Source organism: Tetrao urogallus (genome assembly GCF_951394365.1).
Source record: "Tetrao urogallus genome assembly, chromosome: 2".
Classification (NCBI taxonomy): Eukaryota; Metazoa; Chordata; class Aves; order Galliformes; family Phasianidae; genus Tetrao; species Tetrao urogallus.
This window is the reverse complement of record NC_136814.1, coordinates 32,965,907-32,981,421: the sequence shown is the minus strand read 5'-3', so window position 1 is coordinate 32,981,421 and position 15,515 is coordinate 32,965,907. Positions and strand designations below refer to the sequence as shown.

The 15,515-nt window shown below is 43.9% G+C and overlaps 1 protein-coding gene across 1 annotated transcript in view; it reads left to right on the top strand.

Annotated features, from left to right (window-relative positions):
• Positions 1-7,051: 7,051 nt before the first annotated feature.
• The window catches only part of PRKD3 (protein kinase D3), a gene marked incomplete at both ends in the record, with an annotated part of 37,745 nt that continues 29,281 nt past the window's right edge, over positions 7,052-15,515 (top strand). Inside the window, one exon of the mRNA XM_079532798.1 lies at positions 7,052-7,342. Coding sequence (XP_079388924.1) covers positions 7,052-7,342 — 291 coding nt within the window. The remainder of the gene's footprint in view (positions 7,343-15,515) is intronic.

Here is a 15,515-nt window from a genome sequence, read left to right as displayed (position 1 = left end):
CTAGGTACCAATTAGAGAATATATATGTATATATAGGAAGAAAAACAAGCATTACCTGTGAAAACACAATCTGTGCTCTGCTTCTTTCCTGTGCCCAGGCTGATGTGACAGTGCCATCTGCTGAGATCCGGGAGCACAGCTGGCAGCAGCAGTATGAAAGGAGCCTGCGCTTTCTGATGCTCGGCTCTTGCAGCTAATAGGCAAGGAGAGGAGATTCAATGTCCCCCGTTGTGCTTTCAGTCCAGCTAATATTTAGTGCTCGAAGTGGGTTGTGTGGGCTGAGATTTCTAGGCAGCTTAACCAGTGAGGGAGCAGCACAAGCTGCAGCAAAGGGTGGCGTGGCTGGTGTCACAAGGAGCCCAAAGGCCTGGGGACATCCTAAGAGCCTCAGCTGTTGTGATGATCGAAGGCATGATACTGTGTTTTTGAAGCCTGTACTGAACTTTTCACTGTTTCTCTGGTGGATTTTAGGACAAAGTTCAGCTGAGGGCTCAAACTGAGACGATGAGGTAATTCAGAGACACATCCACATTTCAGGATTTTATCCAAACCAAATGTGAGCCCCTAGTTCTTTTTCAGTTCTCCTATAACAGAGGATTAGGGGGGAAAGAGACCGTGAACTGCAACAGCAATTAAACATACAGGGTATGGGGTGGTGGTGGAGGGGGGGAGGAAGAACAGCTCTTTCTGCAGGCATTTCTGGTAGCTCTTGTGGATCTCGCACAGGCACATTTGCTATGCAAACTCAGTGTCAAAAATAGTGAAAAATAATCATGGCACTATAGACTAATGGAATTTCTCAGACAAGTGGTCCAGTCAGCTATCCTAGGACATTGCCTTCTTTGTAACCAAGACAGATGATACGCAAACGTTCCACACATCAGATTGGTGCATAGAAATGAATATATTCAGTTTCCATGTGCTGACACAGTGCTATAGAAGTAATCTCAAACCGGGATATAAAGGATGTGTTTTCAGAGTTAAAAAGCAGTTGTTCCAAATGCAGCTTTTCTACACTACAGACAGTGACCCGTCTAGAATGAAAAGATGGGGTTAGAAAAAGTAAATAAATACAGCGTAGGTTACCCGTATTTCCTGTCATCTGGCACCTAGAGGAGATAGCAATTAGCAAAGTGCAGCTGGGTTTGGTAGAGAAAGATCTCTGCAGTGAGAACAAGCTCTGAGACTGATGTGGGCTCTGAAAGAGATGAAGGACTTCAATGAATTCCACAGGAAATCACTAATTACGAGAGTCACAAACATTTCAAAACATAACAGTTGTGTCAGTTGGCACAGCCAGGGCTGGTGCTGCTGTAATGCTGCGCTGCGTGAGCACACAGACTCCATTGGGCATATGCACAGCTGTATGTGCTTCTCTATACATAGCTGCTGACATGCAGAGCTGCTTTCAGACGTGTTTTGCTCTGAGATCTTTGCAAACAGACCATTTTTGGATGCTTAGGAGTATTCATTTAGCAGAAAGTACCGCTGCATGAATACTTATAACTGTTTGCTTTGTTTTGATGGGTGCTTTCCCGTGTTCTATAATAAATCGATTTCAACTAATCCATCTTCTGTTCTCATTTCTGAAAAAGCAGATATTATGGCTTAGGGCAGCAAATTGAATGGCTCCAGCCTGGTCGGATGATGCAAAGCTGAGCTTCTCCACAAAGAAGTATAATCTCTGCGCAGTGACTGGTAATTCCTAATGTCCATCTGGTAGTGTCCATAAATGGCCGTTGTGGGGCTGTTACTCAGATTGCGAGAAGCTTTAAGCACTGTGCAGTGTGACTCCTTGCTGTGCTACACACAGGAACTCACGGTGGTGGGGTGAGCTCTGTTTGTAGCGCTGGTGTGTGGGAGTCCCACTTCAGGAAGAAAAGGGAAATGAGGATTGCTCAGTTATCTGGTGCAGAACTTTGGCGAGAACATCCTCTATTCATGGAATAGCCTCCATTAAAAAGTCCCAGGGTGTTTTTTAGCATTTGAAACCACTTAAAAGCAGAATGGGCGCTTAGCTGCTACAGTTGGGGTTAAAAGTAGTTCCAGATTTCAGTGAGCGGCTTCAGGCTAATTTTTTATCAAGTGAACTCTCTCCAGTGGGAACACAGCCTTCGTTACATGCCATATCAGCTGCACTGAGTGAAGTAAGTAGAAAGCCTCTGCTGAGCTTCAGCGGGTCTTGGGTCATGCCCCAGGAGCATAAGATGAAGGAAATGAAAAACGTTCGTTACAAACAGCACAAGTGACATAGCACTAATCAGCTTCTTCATCTTATGCACGCCGAGCAGAGAGCTAGAGTTCTGACAAGTTCTGTTAGCAGCTTCCCTGCCACGCATGCATCATTTAAACTTCGGCAAATGATGATGATAGTGGATATTGCATTAAGAGCTGTACACAGAAATGCAACCAAAGCCAGAAGGGAGATGATGGGTTGTCTCTAGGAGGGAGTTTTGGGGCTGGAGCGCAGCTTTGATTTGTAACCAGTTTCACACAGCGTTTGCTCCGGATACACGCACTGGCGATGCAGACTACTGACACTGAGCAGGAATACAGGATTTGGGTGAAGGATTTGGGCGGCTGAGGCACGGCGGCGGGCCCGGCCACTCGCTGAGGGGAAGCACCAGCTCTCTACAGGGAGCACGGAGAGCGGTGAGCGGCCTCACCCGCTCGGAGCCGCCAGGTCAGCGCGGCGGCGGCGAGGCCGGCGCGATCCGGTGACACACTCGGTCAAGCATTTCCTGTGCGGAGCCGAAGGGCCGCGTCCGAGGCCGCGGAGACATCGCGGCGGCGCTGCGCCGCGCCACCCGCCGCCCGGAAAGGTGAACCGAAAGCGGCGCGGATAGAGGGCCGGGGGAGGGCGGGGGAGGCGGACCGCGGGAGGGAGGCAGGCGCGGGGCGCAGCTCGAGCTGCGGCGGGAGGAGCTGTGAGAACGCCACGGAGGCCGGACGGCGCGGGGCCGTACTCCGGCACGGCGGGAGCCGAGGAGGCTGCGGAGGTGAGGCGAGGCGAGGTGCGGGCGGCGGCTGTGAGCGGCGAGCAGTCCCGTTAGCGACTCCGGGCTGCCACCGCCACGGGCGAGGAAAGTAACGGAAACTCCGTCGGGCAGCAGCGCGCACGCGCCGTCTCGCCGGCTGCGCCCCCGCCGTCGGGGGGCGCGCCGGGGGCTGTAGTTCGCCGCCTCGCGGCGCCCCGGACCGCGGTGGGGTCGCGGGACTACAGCTCCCGGCAGCCCCCGCGCCGCAGCCCGGCCCGGGCGGCTCTGGTGCGTGCGGGGAGCCGCGGGGCTGCGCGGCGGGGGAGATGCGCGCGGGGTGGCTGCGGCCCTCGGGCGGGCGGCGTGCGGCGGCGCGGCAGGTGAGGGCGGGGGGCGCGAGGCGCCGGGAGCAGAGGGCGGGCAAGGAGCTGGGAGCGGGGCCGCCGTGCCGGGGAAGGGCGGAGGCGGACTCGGAAAGTTCCTGTCGCCGCGGGAGCGGCGCCGCCGCCGGCACGGCCCTGCCCGGGGGCTGCGGGCGGCCCCAGCCGGGACGGCGCTGCGTGCGGGGCCGAGGCCGCATCATCGCCGAGTGGCGGATCGCGCGGCACCCTGTCGGTGTGCTGCGGAATGTCTCTGGGTTCGCGTCCCGGAGCGGCTCCGCGCTTCGCTTCTACCGAGCGGGCAGCGCCCGTGGGTTTCCTTCCTTAGAAGGATCCATCCCGTCCTGTGCGGTAGCGGAATGAGCTCCGTGACAGGCTTAGTGCGAGTGTGCGCCGTGTGGAAGGGCTGTGTGCGTGCACAGGCATCGCGCTTGTGGTAAATATAGGTAGCGTTCCAACGAGGCAGGTATAGCTGAGCTTAGGCTGCGTGTTTGCACTGATTTCCCAGAGCAGCCCCTCTCACGTCATACGGCTTTCCCGTTTCCTATGGTGTTGGTTAGGTATTGCTCGTTTTCGGTTCTACCCCTGAGGCTTGGTGTTTTTTGTCTTTGGTGTCTGTGAACGCAAAAGTAAGTCATCTTCAAGCAAAACTGAAGGCTTGTGAAGCTGCTTTGTTGAGAAAAGCACCTCGGTGTTACAGCTGCTGCCCTTATTCTCTTCCTGTTTATGTCCTTCATGGGTACCCTAGTTAGCATGCTCCTTAGGGCACAAGTGGCCCTTCCAGGTGTCTTTGCCAACAGTCCAGCAGCTCCTGGGTGTTTGTAGGTCTTACTTTGTAGATGCCTGTGCTGGAAATCCAAAAGGTAACAGTTTATTCTCTCTTCTGTAGCCCCATTAGGAATTTTGATTGCCGTTTCCTTCCAGTTCATGTAGCCCTGCTTCTTTATGCACCTATTAGAACGCAGTGGCAGTGAGTTGTTGAGCTGTTATGTTGGTGAATAGGAGCAGTATATCATCTGTTGAATGAAGTCCTTTATCAGTTATCAGCCATAGCTCTAGTGAGAATAGAACCACAGAATAGTTTTGAGGAGGAAGGAGCCTCACGGCCCACCCAGCCCCACCCCTGAGCCATGGGCAGGGCTGTCCCCCACCAGCTCAGTTGCCCAAAGCCCCATCCAACCCAGCCTTGAACGCCTCCAGGTACACCTGGAGTTCACCTGGGGTACCCACAGCTTCTCTGAGCAGCAGTGCCAGTGCCTCACCAATCTCTGAGTAAATATTTTCCTTCTGACATCTAATTATTAAATCTCCCCTCGTCTAGTTTAAAACCATTCCTTCTCATCCTATCACTATCGTCCTGTGTAAAAAGTTGATTTTCTTTCTGTGAAAGTTTATACTGCATGTGATAAACTGGCACTCCTATTCAAAAATTTCATTTAATTCTTATAAAAATGTCTCTGATTTATTTATTTTTGTTAATCATTTTTTCTTCTTCAGGGAGTGAAAGCTTACTAATTTTTGAGTCCCATATGGTTCTATGCTTCTTTAAAAACTGAGTGCTACATAATATCTGTGTATTTGGACCATATACAGATAATTTTTTCCCTTGAAGACATTGCATGGGCAATCTGAGGCTGTTTATTTTCAAGCATCTCGGCCACATTTGGCTAGAATCAAGTCCTGGTTAATTAACTTGTTTTGACTCAACTCCGCAAAAATAAGTGAGAACAGAAAGTAGTTAGAAATGTCTGACATGACCTCGTACTGAAGAGTAAATATGATGGTGTTTAAGCAGTTGATCCTATAGCTAAAAATCAATGCACTGCCAAATGTGCAAATGTGACTCAATTGAGGTCTGCTTGGGTCCAGATATGGTTGCATGCACATGTTTTAACATTTGACTTGCCAGTGCTTGAAGTGCTGAATCAGATGGTACAGCATCTTGTAACAAGTAGTTGGTGTCTGGTCATGAAAAATCACAGAAATCCAGGATTCAGTCATGAAGTGATTGGTTTTAAAGGTTGTGGCAGAATTCCATTGTAGTCAGACATGTAAGCATTAACTGTTATTTTTCAAATGAACTAATGTTCTATTGCATGCTATGCAAATTCTCCTGTAGTTAGAGTTTGTGCTCCTGCTCCTGTTTTCTAGTTGTTTTGAATAGAAGTATTAAAATGTATCCTGAGTACGTTCTACATACAGGTTTTCTGAACCTTGGCATTATGTTTTTTGGATGTTTCTGTGCATTTAACAAATTTGCTTCCCTACCTACCAGCAGCTCTGCATATGCCTACAGAGCAGAGCTGTGGTTTACTCCTCCCCCCTTCTTTTTTTATTGAGTTCTTTCCTGCTCTGCTAAATTTCAGTACCTGAAGGAGCCTACAGGAAAGCTGAAGAGGGACTTTTTATAAGGGCGTGTAGTGATAGGACAAGGGAAAATGGCTTTAAGCTGAAAGAGGGTAGAGTTAGACTAGATATTAGAAATAAATTCTTTACTGTGAGAGTGATGAGACACTGGAACAGGTTGCCCAGAGAGGTTGTGGATGCCCTGTCCCTGGAAGCGTTCAAGACCAGGCTGCATGGGGCACTGAACAACCTAGAGGGAGGTGTCCCTGCCTATAGCAGGGGGGCTGGAACTAAGTGATTTTAAAGGTCCCTTCCAACCCAAACCATTCTATGGTTCTAAATTGCTGTTAATTAAAAGATGTGGTAATGTATTGGGCAGCATGAAGTCTGGTTTGTTTTGTGTATCACACAGTATAAAGAGACTTGATTTCAAGTTTTAAGTAGAAAATGTTACTAATTTATGCTGTATTTGAGCAAATGGAACTGGTGATTCTTCTGCTCAAAAGCAGAGTTCAGTTAATGGCAAAACAACTTCCTGCATTTCATGTGAAATAACTGTATCTTTTTCCCTACAGGCAGAGTACAACGTTTCAAAATGCTGGAGGTTATCTGGGTGAATTTAGAGATTACATTTAATGTGTTTGTGTCTTCAGAAATTCTGCTCCTGCATTTCATGAGCTAAAATATTTTATAAAGATGAAGTTGGATACCTTTGCTGATCTCCGAGTTGACCACATCCTGTGAATTCAGGCATCTTCTGAAGAAGGAGATTTATCAGACACGTGGACTTCTGTTGTTGCCTAAGGACACCCTTCTCTCTCTCTCTTTATTTTTTTTTTTTGCATTCTGAAAGACTATCTGCATGAAGATGGATTTGCATTTAGCATACAGGCTGTTGGGTTAGATGAGAGAGGACGCTGTTAATGAATGACCAACGTTTATTTCCATCTGTGTTTCCAGCTTTTTTTTTTTCTTTTTTTTTTTTTTTTTTTTTTTTTTTACCACAAAAATGAAGGACAAGTATAAAACAACAGAGCTGGTGTATTTCTCTGAGGCCTTTATGTAAGCCCCCGTTGTCTGGACCCGGTGCTAAGGGAAAGCAGTCTGCTTCTGATCAGCTGATTGTGGCTGATCTGTGGAAAGAGAACCTTTAAATTGAAGCAACTTCCAGCTTCTGGCTTGCACATAATGAAAGGGAAGATGAACAAGTTCTACTGGTCAGGGGCATTTTGCTGAACGAAGAAAGGGAAAGTTAGATTGTCCTTGTTTAATTTCAAACCAAGAACTGACCACATTTTTCTTAGAATTTGCCTACTAGGGAGATCTCGACAGTTTAAATCAAGTCAGATGTCAGCAAACGACTCTTCTCCCCCATCCTTACAGAAGTTTTCCCCGCCCACGTGTCATGCTGCTGCACCACAAACCCCAAGTTTGTCTTCGAGTCCCCTGTCGGGACTCTCCAGCCGTCTCTCCAATGGCAGTTTCAGCACGCAGAGCCTCACCAACTCCCGGGGCTCTATGCATGGGGTCTCATTCCTTCTGCAGATTGGTCTCACGCGGGAGACTGTCACCATTGAAGCTCAGGACCTGTCCCTCTCTGCTGTTAAAGACCTCGTGTGCTCTATAGTTTACCAGAAGGTATGGTATAACAGCACCACATTCTGCTGATGGCAGTGGTTGTTTTCTAACAAGCTGCTAGGAATATCAGTGTGAAATGCACAGCGAGTCTGATACAAAGATCCCTGGTAGATGTTTGCAGTTGCACACAAAGAGATTTAGCTGACTCTCAGGATAGAAGCTTTCAATTTAAACGGAATAAACCTTTCTGTTGCATTCTTGCTTGTGAAATCCAATAAAAGAAATGTAGTAGTAAGCTGCTTTCAAGGATTAGTTTTCACAGTATGGTGAATGTGTTTTTTGCTTTTAGTGACTGTCATCAGAGTTCCACTAACTTTGTCATCAAGTTTTTACTAAAGTTTGTCCTTCCTCCTGCTGTTATGAGGCATTCTTGGTACAGTACAGCCAGCTGTAATCAGAGGACCAATTGTGGCTACAGAAATACACTGTGAGCCTGCAGACTTGCATGATGCTAGCTTTTGTTGTTGTTTCTAGTTAGTAATTAAAAAAAAACAAGCAACCCCAAAAAAACCCAACAACAAACAAAAAAACCCACTCAACAGCTCACACTGCCCCGGCATCATTCTTCCTTATACCAAATACATGCTCTACTCTTCTATGAGAAGCCTGTTAACATAATGCCTACTAAGAGATGGTTGACCAAAAAAAAAAAAAGGAAGAAATCTTACCATACTTTTGAAATATTGGCCAGACTGTTGCAAAATTCTGTCTCTCTGAGAATGAAATAACGTTGATCTCATTTTGTATCCAAGTTTTATCCTTATTTACGTTAGGCAGGTTAGATACTACTAACCAACCTGAGAAGCAGTTAACACTGTTTCATTCAATTAATTATGAAATAATTGCTTTTATCCCTAAAGGAAGTTGAGGATATGTTATTTTGTAGGGAATTGCTTTCTCCCTGTCCTTCACTGTAATGGTTGGCGTCTTTTGTTGATTAGTCTTACTAGGTAGTTGTTTTTCCATTTGTATTTGAGAGAAACTGAATGCAAATATTATATGAACTCTTGTTTGCATATACTTGCATATCTTTTTCCCCATCTCACAACCCATTGCATCTTCCAAATGTTTACAAATTAGTTGGCAGGCAAGTTGATTTCATAATAATTTTATGGCTTACCACAATGTGCTTCATCACGTTAGTGCCTTTCTAAACAGACAAGTTATGTGGGTCAATTTTTTTTTTTCTTCTGTATTTTTTTTCCCCCTGTGCTATATGCGTTAGGTGCGATTTTTGCAGCCATTTTAGGGCCTTTTTCTTTCTGTGTAACTCCTTCTTGTGTGTGCATATATCCTGTCTTCTCTCTTGAAGAAAGATGAAAACAAATATATTCACGCTTACTTTTCCTTTCTGTTCTCTAGCTCAATTTCTTGGTATGGCTTAAGGAGCTTATTACATGCTGAGCCTAATCTACTGCAAAACTGGTAAAGATTTTGGGATCAGAGTTTGCCTTTTCCCATCTGGCTTTGTTTCAGTGCATGCTCTGCAGCTGATGCTACCAGTACTCAATGAGTGCCTGCTTGCAAACAGCAAACTCATCAGGAAATGTACGGTAGATTCATCTTTCGTGAGTTGTTCTGCACCCAGTGCACAAGTGGCAATATCCTCCCTCCACCCTCTGTCTGACAGTAATATGTCCTGCCTGCATTTTATTCATAGATCTGGTGGCTGTTGCAAGCATATTGAACGTGTTAGTGCTAATATATAAATCCCTGATTTGTGTAAAAAGCTGTAAACAGTGTTCTTCTGCTGTGCATATGGCTGTCTGTTTTTTTCCAGTTGCAGACATGAAGCTATTGGGCATGCCTTTGAAATTCAGTGGTGTTAAAGCTTCCCTTTGCTCTGGCATTCTGCAGCTTGCTCATACTGTCTTTTCTTGACCAATTCCTGGTTATCACTTTTAGGATATTGTAGTTTGTTCTTGTGATAATTCTGCAGTTAGCCTGCAATTTACTGCTGCAGTTTTTTTAATGAAAAAGGACAGAGATCTTTTATATTTGGGATTGTTCATAGCTTGTCTTCTTATTTGAATGGTATTTTACTCTACTAGGATTAAACAGAAGTTTCCTTACTCTCAGACTCGTATTTCTCTGCCTATCTTGAACAAAACTTATTTGAGGGAGCAGTTTGGTTAGGAACTAAGCACTGTGTTTACCAAATGCATTTTCACAGTGTTTTTTGTCTTACCAGTCTTTCTGTGTTGGTGATGATCAGTTGTGCTTCCTGTTTCAGATGCTGCTGTTCTGTGCAGCTTGTTCAGTGTTTGCAGAAGGGTGCTTAAAAGTAGCATCAGCAGAACTGAAACTAAAGAAGCAGCAGGCATGTATTTGCAGGAGAGAGTGATGAGCAATGCAAAGATTTGATGTGTCTCACAGCTCTGTTAAATATGGCCAACATCAGGAGAGGAGCAAAACTGCTTTTTCAAGTTGAATTTGAGGATTGCTAAGTTAATGATTTTGCATATTGGAATGCTTAAAAGAAGTCCTCAGCAAAGCCTGGCTTGAGACACAATAGGGATGCTTCAGAAGATTATTGATCGTAGTCTTAATCCATCTTTTCTGTTCATTCCTTATGTAGATTGCTGTATATTGAAGTACCAGACATACAGTTGTCAGGGAGAGTCTGAAGAAGAACCAAAGCAAGAACAGATGGGAATAGAAAGTGTGTTTAAAAGCAGAGAGCTGTCTGTAGGAGAAGGTGTAGATGGGCAGAATGTGTCCTTGCACTGTGATAAAGTGTTACAGAGACAAGCTCTCAATCTTGCGTTTAAACACTGTTTGTTCCGGATATGAAGAAGCAGAGCGTGCTGCTTGCTAGTCTAAAACTAGAAGCTTACATGTGGTGATGCACCGCTGTCTGCAAGCTGAGAATTATGTAAGGCAGCATATGGTGTTATAAGTGCTTTATTTCAGTTTACTTATTTCTCCTAGTTAAAGTAAAAGCTGTAAATGAAAAACATTTTATTGTTCTGTTATTACTTTAATAGCTTGAGTATTTGCAAGGCAAGTTTTTCTTAAGCATGTCTTTACTTATGTGACTTTGAAACTTCCCTTATCTACCCTTTTTGTCGATTAACCTATATTTCACACTTTTCATTTTCAGTCATATGCAGCATCCTCTTTTACATACCTTTCTTCCAATGGCCTTGCTACGTTTTGCTCTGAAGTCAGCCACTTGTTCACCTATCTTAGGGTGTTTGCACAAAATTGTCATTGCTCTTTCTAACCGTTGCCGTCTCTTTGACTTGAGTGCTGATACGCTGCCAACCTCTACAATCTGTTTCTAATCTTCCAACCTAGTTTTTTTTTTTTTTTCCACTTCACTGCACCCTCTTACAGTCAAAGGGGGGCACTTCTTCTGTCCTACTGATTAATAAACCTCCCTCTGTATTTTCATAACGTCTTGTGGCTATACTTCCTAACTCAAAAGTTAAAAATAAAACCAAAGCCAACCCAAATTTACTTTGTCACTCTTTTGCTTATCTTTCTCTGCCTTTATATTTCTAGTTTTCCATTCATGCTTGCTACTCTTGTTTCTTGTCTTTTATCTTTTTCATACTGAATTTGATCCCGCCTTGTGTTTTTTCAGTCTGTGTTGGATCTTATCTTTCTGAGTTCACCTCCAAAAGTAGTTTTTTTCTTCTATGGTCTCTCTGTTTCAGATTGTTCTTAAATCATCTCCACTAATAATGTTTGCAATTCTGCTATCATCAAACCATCTCTTCTGTATGTTGTTTTTTTCACTTTTATCTTTGTAGTGGCCTCAAGATTCTCTCCTTTGCTAATATAAAAGTTTGAAATGCATATTTTGCATCTGTTGCTTTTATCTCAATTCCTGTTACTTCTATATTTGGTGTCTTTGAATTGCTGGGAATAGCATTTTTGTTGTCCTCATTTTTGGTCATCCCACCTTGATCACTCTTTCAACTACTTAAGTAATTGTCTGTTTCACAGCATCAAATTTGCTTTTGTATTCTTATGGCTACCTAGATTTCCATCTTTCTTTATGCTTCTTTGTACTTTAATCTTTACCACTTTTCAAGTTTGTTTTTTTTTTTTTGGTCATCTTTTTTTCTCTGTACAGTGTTAAGGTGACATTGTTTACATTAAATTTCTTCTTATTAACGCTTTCTTATTACTGCTAATTTCCTCTTTATTTAGTGCTACAATATGTCATTTTCCCTTGTCTAAATTCAAGCTTTGAATTGTTAATAGCTACTTACAGTGTTTAACATGTACTCATTTATTTATTCAGTGCTCTGAATTGTGTAAGGTGTGGAGAACACAGTCACAGCAAGTATAGTTGCATTCAAAAGGAGTTATATTCTGCATGTTTGTGGGTCTTTCTACTGCTTGTGTGGCTTCATACTTCAACTGCATTTATAAGTGTCTTGGTTCAGGTATTCCTTGGTTGAAAATTTAAACTGAGTTGCATGTGATTGTTAGTATGCATGTGCTTTCTTGATTGTTCTGGCTCTCATTTTAATTAGTCTAAGTGAGATTTCATTTTTGATAATTGAGTTATGACTGAAGTCTGTGGATTCTTTGGAAAACAAGCCAGTTTTCTTTGAAGATGAACTACACTTGGGGGAAGGAGATAAAAGCTAAGATGTGTCCAAACATTTTGCTTTGAAAATCAGGGAAAAAAGAGCCTGACGTGTAAAACATACAAATAATGCTGTTGTCTTTTCTAACCAAGTGACAATTAACTGTATGCTTGTATTATTTGTATACCAAAGAACTTCAGTTTTAATGGAACTGAACTGCAGTGGTTTAGATAGATAGTTCTTCTTTAATGGCTGCTGAAGAGGGTAAAAAATGTTGTGAGAAGACCAAAACATGTGGAATGACTATGAGATGTCTTCTGAAGGTTTGGACACTGTCGTAATAGTGGGGAACTATCTAACCCATTTGTGGCAGAGGTGTTGACTTGAAGCTTAAAATGATTTCTAAACTGTTAACAGATGTTTTACTAATAAAATACTGAGAAGTAAAAGAATCCCATTGCAAAGATCATATTACAATTGATTGACATTACTCTGAGAGTTATAGAGATCCATTTTTAGTAATTTGGTGTACTAAGAAGGTAGTAATACTGCAACCACTTTTTTTTTTTTTTTTGTTGCACCTCCAAATTAATATTGTAATGGTTCACAGTGCTTATTTTTGAGTGGCTCTGAAATGAATCCAAACCATGCTTTGTACTCATGAGCTGTATTTGAATGTTTTTCCCTGTAGGTCTGCCTTCTTGACTTGCCATCTGCTTTCCTTGTAGGAGCTAAATAAGGCAGCAGAGTTAGAGAGCTGGGGCACAAGAGGCAAACAGGCCTCCAATAAAATGGGGGAGGGGGCAAGGGGGGGTTAGGGGGCAAAGAGATGAAATACGTGCGGGGCAGTGGAGCATCTGCAGTGTGTTAATAGGTTTCTGTGCTGGAAAACCTAGCCAAGCAGTAGTCCAAGTGTGTCTGTACTGAGGCATCCGGAGAGGGAAGTATCTCATGCACCATGCTTGAAGCCTAGTTCTCTGTGTGATAATGTGATTTGGCACACAATTTTAAAGAGTGGGAGTGGATAGCTGCATAAGCATGCAGGAGAATGGATGAGAGTGATTTCAGTGAACGAAGAGACTTTCCAAGGTAAGGGTATTTTGCACCATTAGACTTGGGGATTAACTTCCAGTGATTTGAAGCATTTGTTTTGAGTTATGATGGGTCATGAGATACTGGATCTTGAAACAATATCCGCCTACGCTTTTCCCCAGTGTGAATTTTTGGCAACTGGTCCAGAACTTCGTAAAGTAAGTCCTGGAACTTGAACTAGAAGGATTTTTCAGTTACTGCCAAGATAGAAAGAAACCCAGTTGTATGTTGCATTTGTCTGGGGAAAAGGAACGGTGTAATGCGCTATCAATTAAAACTAGACATGTTGTAATACTTACTTTAAGCATTCGAGTGATGCCAATCGTTTTTCCCAGCATAACCCTAATAATGCAGTAGTGATAACTGTGCTAGTACTGCCCCAGTGCAAAGGACCACGTATATTCTTCATGTATGTTAATATTCGTGTACCACAGATGAACTTGGCACAGTCCATCGCATTTGTAGACTTCCCGCAAGTGATTTCCTGTAGTTAGATGCTCTTTTGGAACTGCTAGCACTGGGAACAGTCTCCCTTTTGCTTTTAGGAAACAGTGATATTGGGATTAGCAGTTTGTTTTCTGAGTGACTGTGCAGATGGTTTGGGCTTTTAGGCAAGAAAGTAATAGCTACATAATCCTGTAAAATAAAACAGGCTTTAAAAAACTCGGCTTTGAGTTTTGTCTTCAAGTTTACATTATGAGCTCTTAACGCATCAAAGGAGCTCGATAGTGTTCCTCCTTAACAACTTCATGTAATTGAGAGTAAGGACAGCTATAAAAGCTGTACTGTGCTGTGCTACAAAAGAGAAAAATTCGGTAGTGTGCAACTTGATTATAGTTTAAGGTTGTGTAAACATTCTGCTAAGAGATACTACTTGAGGGGGGAAGAAACACCTCAACAGAAAAATCCCCGTGTTAATTGATGAGGTTGTTCTTGGCCAGCAGTCCACACGCATCCTGCCTGAAGTGCCAGCAGGGAATGTTGTATTCCTGCTGCTGAAGAGCAGAGCAGGGCACTGCAGGCCTGCCAGGAGCACCAAAGCTAAGCCAAGCATGTTAGGTGTGGGCTATGGTGGGCCACCTGTGCTGCTCGGGGCCGGTTGTGCAGAGGGCAGCCAGCCCGGGGCACCCAGGCCTGTGTGCGGTCTGGTAAGTGTGGTCTGAGCTCAGGCACGTGGAAGGGAATGCTCAGGGATTCCGTGCAGTAGGGTCTGTTCTTGTCTAACAGGGGAATGCAAGGGAAGGGCAGGACTTGTTTATCAGACATGAAAGGTGTGGTTAGGGAGGACTGAATCCGGCAGTCTGCAGACAGCTGCGGGCCCAGGCAACAGGAGGCCGTGTGCTCCCAGTGGGCACAGGCACAGGGGTGCCGCACACACAGTTGTGGTCCCGCACTGAGCACTTGTGGGTGCACAAGCAGTACTAACAGCCTCATCCTTCTCCCTTTGGCAGTTCAGGATGAAGCTCTGGTAATGGCGTCATGTGCATATAAACATGCTGGGCTCAGGTGCACTGCCCAGCAGTGGCTGCTGGATCCCAGTTTCCCCAGTTGCTGGCACGTGAATACATAAGCTGCTGAGGCAGCAACCCCACTCTGGTTGTTGGTGCTTGGTTTCACTCAGTCTGGTCTTTCTACTTGCTGGCAATATGGATACATAGGTATTCCAACAATTCAGCTGTACAAAACATATAGAAGTGTGTTCTGAATGAAGTCTGTCACATGCATCTGCAGCAGCTGTATGCAGACAACTTGCAATACCTGTTACCACAGAATTCTGCTAGTCTTGTTTGGCCCAGGATTGTAATTCTGCTGTTCATCAGGATGGTGTTTGTGAATAGAGGTATTATCTTTTATGGGTTAAATATTATGGTTGTGAAAACAGACAAGTCATTTCATCTATGTGTAGGTGTACTCTTTTTTGAGAGATGAGGGCAGTAAAACATGTAACCGCAGTATCATAAGCACTCCTAACAAACAGCTCAAAATGTCAATTTAATTAATGTGGAGCTGTTTGAGGATGTTGTTGCCAACTGTTCTAGTAGTGGATGATTTTGCTTTTTCTCTTACGGTACTTTTATTCCATAGAAATAAACTGAGTGTAAGTGTGCAATTTACATGAAACCCAGGCCTTAGTTACAGGTGCTACACTGTTGTTTACAAAATTTGGTGTTCATGTTGTTGCTACTTTTGAAGGAATGTAACAGTAAATTGTGTTTTTAATGATTGCACTTGCTGTCACAAAGATGATTTGACTATCCATCTGTAGATTATACAAGAAATTATTTTTTGTATGTGATTGTGATCTCTAGTTACTGGGGTGGAATACCCTGCATCCAGTGTGTAGGGATGCTCTGGCAGCTGCATGATAGATTTATGGGCTTGAGGAATGAAAAAAAGAGGTGTATCTTTATCAAAAGAAGGGGTCTTAAATCTGTGAAATATCACAGATTTGTGATGTTATGTTCATACATTATGTCCATAACACTTGTGGTTAGTAGGGGAGTTTGTGAACTGAGAACAAAGAGGCAATAGTT